The 9,373-nt window shown below is 35.6% G+C and overlaps 2 protein-coding genes across 3 annotated transcripts; both read left to right on the forward strand.

The window, feature by feature from the left end:
• The first annotated feature begins 586 nt into the window (after positions 1–586).
• LOC132170950 (DAG protein, chloroplastic) lies at positions 587–3,047 on the forward strand. 2 transcript variants are annotated; one of them, XM_059582111.2, is made up of 5 exons: positions 587–989; positions 1,930–2,027; positions 2,122–2,187; positions 2,304–2,532; positions 2,768–3,047. In XM_059582111.2, the coding sequence occupies exons 1-4, from the start codon at positions 628–630 to the stop codon at positions 2,483–2,485; spliced, it is 708 nt and encodes a 235-aa protein (XP_059438094.2). In that variant the 5' UTR covers positions 587–627; the 3' UTR covers positions 2,486–2,532; positions 2,768–3,047. The 2 variants fall into 2 exon arrangements, with proteins under 2 accessions (XP_059438094.2, XP_059438093.2); XM_059582110.2 differs by having other exon boundaries at positions 588–989; positions 2,304–2,486.
• Positions 3,048–5,607: 2,560 nt separating this feature from the next.
• On the forward strand, positions 5,608–6,906 carry LOC132171601 (uncharacterized). Its single transcript, XM_059582965.2, has one exon. It carries the CDS (start codon positions 5,727–5,729, stop codon positions 6,591–6,593), a length of 867 nt encoding a protein of 288 aa, XP_059438948.2. The 5' UTR covers positions 5,608–5,726; the 3' UTR covers positions 6,594–6,906.
• Positions 6,907–9,373: the final 2,467 nt, after the last annotated feature.

Here is a 9,373-nt window from a genome sequence, read left to right on the forward strand (position 1 = left end):
GTGTAAGCTCAAACTCTCTCCTTCAATGAGTAAGGTCTAACGCTTAGAATACTTAACTGAAATGAGGATAAACTGTACGTGAAGTACTTAGGACTTTTAATTACTCTGATATTATGTTAAATCACACTTATCACAAAAGCTCAAGCTTAGGAAATAGTAAATTCATTTATTTAATTAATATTTTAACACTCTTTCTCGCCTATTTCCTCAATAAGTAAGACTTAAAACGTAGAATATTTAAATAAATTGAGGAGTACTTCAAGAACAATATGTTAAACCATACTTATCGTAAAAGTTTAAGCTTAAAAAAAATGAATTTAATTATTTAATTAATATTTAAGTCTCTGACAACATGAATCACTCCAAAAACAAATCAAATGTATCCACAATTCATAAACTTAACCCAATTGAGCCCAACTCGAATTAGACCACAAGCATGGACTCCAACCTGCCTCACTCAAGCCCTTCAAACCCTTGGCCCATTGGGCAACCGAATGTTAACCCTTTCAAAATGGGCTGCTCACAAAACGATGCCGTTTTCAATCAATAAAAATCTCCTCCCCTCTAATCTCCTCCTTATCCCCCCCACACAGCTATCTTTTATTTCCCATTTCTCTCAATCCTCCAATGGCAATGTTTAGTCTTTCTCTCGTCTCTAAACCCCTAACCCCTATTTCTCTCCCCAAACCCTACGCACCCACTCTCGTTCTCACTCCGACGACTTGTCTCCGCTTCGGCTACAGTAGCCCGCACTTGAACCCCGCTGCCTCCAAATCTCGGCCGTTTGTTCGAGCAGCAGCCGTTGATGGGGATTACTCGGCCAAGAGAAGCAGTGGTAGTAGCAGTGGCGAGCCCAGGGAGACCATCATGCTACCGGGTTGCGACTACAACCACTGGCTGATCGTGATGGAGTTCCCCAAGGACCCTGCTCCCACAAGGGAGCAGATGATTGACACTTACCTCAACACTCTCGCCACTGTACTGGGCAGGTCTGTTCGCTTTTTTTTTTTTTTTTTTTTTTTTTATTTTGTGTTTCTGCGTTTGGTTGCTGAGAAAATGGATTTTTATGAGTTGGGTTGAGGCTAGGTTCGGATTTTTTGGTGGGAACAGATTGGTGCTCTTTCTATGTGACTAAAATGTAATATATGAGAAGAAGTTACATTGAGTATGTAATTTTAGGGAGAAAGATGTACTAAAATGATGAATGATTGGATAAAGGACTGTATGTTGTTTGCAAGTGATGATTTTGAAGCTAATTTACGGTTCGGAAATGAATTTTATAGTTTATAATGTGGTGAGGTATGTTGCTCTTGGTAGCAAGTAATTGTCTTGGTAATGGATGGGTTTGGAAAATCAATTCGGGTTAGTGATTATGTGTTTCGCCTTGGTGATGCTTGGTTCAGCAGAAATAGGGCATTTGATGTTATTTGAAGGCCCCTTTGCTAATACAAGGAATCTAAGTATCCCTACATTTCCCATGGCATTAATTGGTGGATGCTATATCTTTGAGTTCCACAAGTTTAGAATTCCAAATGTAATCTAATTCTCTGCTATCCTACATAGACTTGAATTGTTTGGTTAATCGTTCTATAATTATCATAGTTGCTTTCCTAATCCTAAAATCCCATCATTTTGGGTTTTCCTTAGGAAGAAAGATATCTTAAATTGCTAACCTAACAGTGCCTCATTTAGAGGAATGCTCTAATTATGTGGTTCATTGGTTTCCCATTTCTTGTTATGACAATTATGATATTATTTTCCCTCTAGTTTAAGATTATCCTGTCATTACATTAAGATTCACAACTCTAATGGGGCTTCTGTAAATAATTATATTATATTATTGTTGGTGATTTTGAACTTGTAGCTATATAGTTGGAATATTTTCTACCAATATTTTTTAATTAATACGGCATTTTGTTCACGTGTCAGCATGGAAGAAGCAAAAAAGAATATGTATGCTTTCAGTACCACCACCTACACTGGATTCCAGTGCACGGTTGATGAAGAAACATCTGAGAAATTCAAGGGTAGATTGCAATGTCAAGCACTTCTCTTGCTAAATTATTTGGGTTTCTTTATTTGCATTTTCATTCTAATACATCTTCAAGTGCAACGTTGTAGGATTGCCTGGGGTTCTCTGGGTATTGCCAGACTCATACATAGACGTCAAAAATAAAGACTATGGAGGTGATTGATATGCTTGATTTCTGGATTGAGAAATAGTTTGCTTTACACCTACATATCCTAATGATGCTGTGATAATTTCTATAATCTTTTACTAACTTATGCTTCTTCTTCTTTAGGGGATAAGTACATCAATGGAGAGATAATTCCCTGCAAGTACCCTACTTATCAACCAAAACAACGCAGTGGATCAAAATATGAAAGTAGAAGGTACGAGAGACGAAGGGATGGCCCCCCTCCTGATAAGAGAAGACCTAGACAAGAGGCATCTACTTCAGACTCGGCCCCGGCCTCTGGTTGAGGTAGTGGGATTTTCATGCCATACTATGCCTTTCTTTCAACGATTCAGTATTCTCTCTCTCTCTCTCTCTTACTGCTGAATGAGCTATCAGATTTTACTTGCCAGTAAAAATTTTACCTGTATAGAAGTTTGTTTCAATACTTGATTTTGATGCGCTCCCCACATGTAATATAGATTATTGCACAGAATTGTATTTAGTATTTCTTCCACTGCTAAGTTTTGAAATTCCTATCATGATTATCAGTTTGTAACTTGTTTTGTTTGATACTGTTACTATTGTAGGTTTTTCAAGTTTGATCTTAAAGTTCTTAGTCTGATGGGAGTTGCTCTCTATCATTCTTCAACATGTTTCTGTGAACAATACTGGCATGGATAAGTTAGCACGAGTTCAGAAAAACTGCTTATGAAGGGAGTCCAGTGAGATGCTTTTTTCATGTATCTTTTGTCGGATCAACTAAGTAGTGTCATCTCAGGACTATGTAGGTTTGATGTATGAGTATCGTACATAAAGGGGATTTTGAATTGATGAACCTATGGTTAATCTAGAGTTACTTCTGGGCAATTATATGTGGTTGGAATTGTTTTCATATATCAGTTTTCTTGCCGTTTCTTCTATCTTATGATTCTTATCAGCAGCATAAGCAATCCTTTGTGAAGTATCATTAATTCTCTACTTTACAACAGCGTGCATATTGGAATTGTTTGGGCCTCAACTCATCCTTTAAAAACTTAGCCAAGACCTGCCAGCAAATTTGGTGAAGATCCATTCTTGGCTTGTACATGAAACTAAAGCATTTTGAGCATCAAAAAAATAAGATGCATCTTTTAGGTGCTATAAACGCAAGTTGAATTGATTGTTCAAAAATCCCTGAAGAATTGAGTTGATTGCACTGCCTGAAGTCTTGAAATCCAGACCGATTCCTTTGTTAGGGCAGTTCTGTGTCTTTATTTCACTTGAAGCTTGAATACTTGGTTGAATCTTCGAGTCCTGCTATCAGTTGAAACATGGAACTGGCCAGCTTTGGATATCCTATGTTAATTAATTAAGTCCATTTTGTGGAGTACTAGGTTGGATTCCTGATTAGTCTATGGTTGTTATGATATTTTTCATTGGGTTATGCAGAGAGAGTGAGGACTCTCTCATGAGTTGATTTATGTATGGTAATGGGACCACAGTCTCATTCCACTGGCCCTATAAGTATGTGGGATGTCGGTGACAAGCTCTTAACTCCCACATGCTTGAAAGTAAGGGAGTCAATTCGTCTTCACATCTTATGTCATTTGATGCATAATTATAAAACTATATAAGTTATTCTTAATCTGGCATATTTAACTAAATAAGTTAAATTTCTCAACTTTAATTCGTTAATTACGGGTTATATAAAAAATTGTCAGTCTTAAATGTCACATAACGAGTCTAGATTATGTCGAAGTATGAGTATAAGACTATATAAGTCAAATTTTAACTCGACCCATTTAATTATATAAAAAATTGTTAGTCCTAAATGTCACATAACGAGTTTAGATTATGTCGATGTATGAGTATAAGACTATATAAGTCAAATTTTAACTCGACCCATTTAATTAAATAAATCAGACTTCTTAATCATAATCGGCTAATTTTGTGTTGAGTTTATGAGCCGTGTCAAAAATTATTGGACTAGTTAAAAAAGAAAAGAAGAATATCATTTCTCTATTAGGCAAAAGAGTGGTGATATTACGCACGCCAGCGTGAGTGCACAGTGCCTCACGCTGGTGTGAACAGTAACAAAAAAAAAATTAAAATAGTAACTTGTAGTTACTGTTCACACCAGCGTGAGTGCACTGTGCACTCACGCTACATGCGTAATATCATCACTCTAGGCAAAATAAGCATATTCTCTTTTTATTATAATTATTATTTTGTTTTTACTTGAGTGAATAAAAAAAAGCATTATGTTCTCTCCAACTAGCTTAAGTTCACTCTTTCAAATCAACACTCATTCATGTGGCATGAAAATTACAATTTTTTTTTGAAAGGGCATGAAAATTACAAGTAAATCTTGAATAAACCCCTATTAAATTTTTAATCTTATGGTAATTTTCAAGTGATGTCAGAAAGTGTCACATTTCTTGCTAGGTTAGCCACCTTCTTAAGCAATACTTAAGGAAAAAGGTTAATCTTATTAACCGAAATTTATGGGATTCTCTTCCAGTCACATCTCAATCCATTGTTGGATCTAGTGCTCTCAAAAGTGAAACGTCTTCAATCAATATGACTTTGAATTGCTTGTCCACTCCTTACACAAAGGCAATGCTGTGGGCCACGACTCGTTTTATGTAACTATCTCTTGTGGTCATCACATTGCAACAAACTCTTCATAGGTAACTTTTTACTCAACCAAAAACAAATTATCCAAGTCACTATTTATTTACAATTAATCCTTTAAATATTTTTTATTTAAAAAAAAAAATTACTTTCTTTTGTGTGTAAGCTTACTTTCTTCTAGTACATTCATATCATATGGGTAATTTTACTGAAGACCTCTAAATTTTTACTCGATTTAATAAATTCTTTAAACTTTAAAATCTCTTAATTTAGTCCACTGAACTTTCAATTGCTCTTAATTTGAACTCGTTCGTCAAATTTAACCGTTAGAAATACCAAAAAAGACCAAAATATCACTGATTTTCCTTTTTTAAAAAAAAATAAAAAAAAAATGTTTTGAAATTAATGGTAAAGTTTGAATTTTATAAAAAAAATCAGGAGTATAAACGTCATTTAACGTTTAAAATCTGACAAAGCGGTTCAAATTAATTGCAATTGAAAGTTCGAATGACTAAATTGAGATATTTTGAAATTTAAAAGATTTGTCAAATCAAATTAAAGTTCAAAAATTTTCAATAAAATTACTCTAATATTATATTAAATTATTATTTAAACCAAAAATTAACATTACATATAAAATATTTAACTAAAATGAATTTCCCGTTATACTTCCCATATCAGATAAGAATTGCATGGTTGGATTTGATGGGCAGGTTGCCACCTAAGAATTATGATGACATATTATATATGCATGTTCAATTATGCAGGAAAGTCTGTTTTTATTTTTATTTTTATTTTTTTATTGGTAAGAGGATAAGGACTTATCATGTCCTGCTTTTTCTCCAATAGGAGTTGCTTTCTGCTAACATTGAATCATGCATAAGTTAGCTGCTGCTGCTGCAGAAATTATCAGAGTTTGATTGATCATCGATCATGACCTACTACAGCTCCACCTATTTCGAGGATGATGATCATGTTGATCACTACTATCCAAACCCATATTCCAGTAGCTATGATTCATCTCCATCTCTTGCCTTAATGCCATATTCTAGCTATGAATCCAACAAAAACAACCAATTCTTTGAGTACAATGCAGAGCCTGCTTCTTACAGTCCTCAAAGTTATTCATCAATGGCGTACTGCTCTTCCTTCCCAATGGAGCCAAGGTTTCTGCAGTACACCCAGAATCCTTCTCAGACCCAATTTGTGATATCTTACTCTACTGTGGATTTCGATGATTCTGAATTTGAAGAATACGATCCAACCCCTTATGGCGGTGGGTATGATCTTGCTCAAACCTATGGCAAGCCACTTCCACCTTCGGATGAGATCTGTTATCCTCGCGATCGTTCTACGGCTCCGGCGGATCAAATTGCTGTTGGGTCTCCGTCTCTCGCATTGCCCGGTGATCAGAAAAAGGAAACTGATGATGGGGAAGCACCAAAATCCGGCGTCAATGGAGGTCATGAAGAAGAGAAGCAGGTGTACGGTGTTCTTGGTGACGGAAGCCAGGAAAATCATGGTGGTGATGATTATGACAAGTTGGTGCCCCGATATACTCCAAGTGGGTATGGGTTGGAAGCCATGGATCTTTGTGAAAGCTTGTTTGGTTATTGGCCTTGCTTGGCTCGAGAGAAAAGGAGATGCAGTGATTGTGGTCAAGAACAATGTGCAGATGAAGGAGGCAGCAGTGCTGCAGATTATCTCTTTGGAAGTTCATATCCGTATGGGGAAAGAAGGGGTGTTGGAGGAGGCTATGGAGATCCGAATTATGGCTACCAAATGCAATATGATCAGTAGCACCCTCTTTACAGGCAGGTTGATTATGATTTATGAATAATGAAGATTTGCTAATTTAATTTAAGAAACATTTGGGGGTCATTTGTATTTCTTTTTTCTTTCCAAATAATTCTGAAATTCTAAATTGTAACTCATAAGTATGTTCATGGTACACTTTTTTTTTCTTTTCTTTTTTTTTTTCTGTTATGTAAATGGGGCTAATCTAATGCCAAGTGCATATTAGATTTGGTTGCAATTGCTTTGATGATGCTTCCTAATACATGAGCATCATCATTTTCTTAAACAATTCCACGATGTAAAATTCTCATGAGTATTAAGAGGGGGAGGGTCCATGGGGGTACTTACGGAAGCTAATGTGTTTTGGGTTTGGTGTGATTTTCGGAGATGGGGGTATAAAGCTTAAAAAAAAAATTGGGAGGGGGGAGGAAATTAATTTTTGAGGGTATTTTTTTAAAAAAAAAATTGGGGGGCATAGTTAATGATGTTGCCGTTAACGTTAATATTAGAGTGATTTGATAATAAGAATTTGCCACGTGTCATCATGTTATATAACAAAAAAATAGAAGAAAGAGACTAAAAAAACCAAACTAAACAAAAGGGACAATAGGACAGGAGTCCATTGCTACTTTGCAGGGTGGACCTCTACCCTTCCATAGAGAGGGCGAGGGTGGAGTCACTCCCCCCCACCCCCCACTCTTGTAGGGATGGTGAACTACTCTCTCAAAGGGATGAGGGTGATTGTCCATCCCCACATAGGTGGGTCGGCTAATTATCTAATGGTGAAGATCCAACTCTGCCCCTCTATGGGGTTAGTTTTCCATTCACGTATCACCCATGCACCCCCTACCTCTATGGAGTGTCCACCTCAATCGCTCCTCAATTCAATTCAGGCCCGTTTGGTTTATGGAATAGACCTTCGGAATAGAATGGTTATTTCTATAGAATAGTCATTCTTTTGTTTGGTAAGGGTCTATTCCTGTGAATAGTTATTCCCAAAAAAATGACTAATCCCATACACACAGGAATAACTATTGCTCTAAAAAATGAGTGGAATAACTATTCCTTATGGAATAGAATAAATTTTTCAAAAAACCCTTTTTTTTATTAAAAAAAAAAAACTAGAATTTAAGGGGTGGCCGGCCACCCACTGGCAGGGCTCGGGGGTGGTCGCGCCACCCCTGGGGCACCTCGGGGGTGGACGCGCCACCCTTGGGGCACCTCAAGGGTCCACCCCAAGGTGCTCCTGAGGGTGGTGTGGCCACCCCAAGGTCATGCCAAGGGTGATCGGCCACTCCAATGGGGTTGTCGGCCACCCTTGTAATTCTAGGCTCTTTCTTTTTTCTTTTCTCTTTTTTTTTTTTTTTTTTTTAATTTTTAATTTTTTAATTTATTTAAAGAATTATAAAGTTTTTGATAATTTTGGTTTAACTCTAATTAGAATACATATGTTGTTACTAAACTAAAGAATATGAATAACTATTCCATTCTACTTTCCTCTATTTCTGATAATAGTTATTCTTTTTCCTAAGAGCATTCCCAATGAAAGAGTCAAATGCTACTTTTATCTAAAATAGCTCTTCAAATGTTTAAAAAACCTCCTACATTGGATTAGCCCAAAAAAAAAAAAAAAAAGTAAAATAGATATTTGATTGGAAGAGCTAAAAAAAAAAAGCTAAATGTAGCAGCACTTTTCTAAGGAGCTATTTTATTTTTTATTGTTTCTCTCACCTGTTTTCTCTTTTTCTTAAATCTTTTCCTACTTTTTCTCTGCATGGTCTCTTTTTCCCAAATTTTTTTCCATTTTTCCTCTCACATGTTCTCTTTTTTAAAAACTTTTCTTACTTTTAATAATATTTTAATAGAATAAATAGAAATATAGCTAATCGGATGTAGAGACGTTTAAAAATGGCTTAACTAAACTAGATTAAAGTGAGTTTTGTAGAGCTATTTTACATAAAAATATGGCTCATCCATTGAGAATGCTCTAACAGAGTACTCAATTCGCGAACCAAGCGGGCCCTTCCTTTTTTTTTCCCCCTTCTTTTTATAGTTATATATATAACCAATACTTCCACCGCTAAAAAATAGATGAAAAATATAACAAAAAGACCTATTTGTCACTAGATCAAAACTCAAATGCTTAATTGTCAAAATTAAAAAGGTCCTTACTTATCCCAAGGCCTAAAACACACTAGAACTTTTAGAGCAATTTCCTTAAAAATATACTTTTAAGTCTTTTGAATAAGAAGAGACAAATTCCAATGAAAATTTCATAACCAAAAAGCATCCAATGATGAATGACCCTAGACTTTGGCATGGGCATTCACTCTGGAATGTTAATACAGCTGCTTAGCTTCATTAATACACAATTTTCTCTTTATTATTTTCATTTTTCTCTGGAAAAAAAAAAAAAAAAAAGAAAAGAAAAAAGCAGTGTCAGTAATACAGTAAAGGATTTCAGATGGGGGAGAAGGGGGGTGTCCAAAAGGCAGGTCAAAGACAAGCACAGAACATGACAATCAATTAATGTACGAAAATGTCATTAAGGAAGCCGAAAAAGTTATAAAGGCATGGAAAGTGGTTGTCGATGATATGTTTAATTAGTCTACTTATATTGTTTATTGAGATGGGGATGGATTAATTTATATTTGATTAAGATACAAGCATTAGCTTTAAAACATATTGTTTAATCTCTTTGATGGTTCATTGAGTGCCCAAATCCCCGCAAAATTAGGAGTTTATAATGTTAATTAACACCCTTGGATTAGCTGAAAATCACC

This window comes from Corylus avellana, chromosome 1 (genome assembly GCF_965113065.1).
Source record: "Corylus avellana chromosome 1, dhCorAvel1.hap1.2, whole genome shotgun sequence".
Taxonomy (NCBI): domain Eukaryota; kingdom Viridiplantae; phylum Streptophyta; class Magnoliopsida; order Fagales; family Betulaceae; genus Corylus; species Corylus avellana.

What these genes read in the sequence shown, in the direction of transcription:
- LOC132170950 (XM_059582111.2), top strand. Translation starts at nt 628, where the DNA reads ATGGCAATGTTTAGTCTTTCTCTCGTCTCTAAACCCCTAACCCCTATT. An exon ending in CTCGCCACTGTACTGGGCAG is followed by an intron (nt 990 to 1,929) that starts GTCTGTTCGCTT and finishes TTCACGTGTCAG; the next exon opens with CATGGAAGAAGCAAAAAAGA. An exon ending in CAAAAATAAAGACTATGGAG is followed by an intron (nt 2,188 to 2,303) that starts GTGATTGATATG and finishes CTTCTTCTTTAG; the next exon opens with GGGATAAGTACATCAATGGA.
- LOC132171601 (XM_059582965.2), top strand. Translation starts at nt 5,727, where the DNA reads ATGACCTACTACAGCTCCACCTATTTCGAGGATGATGATCATGTTGAT.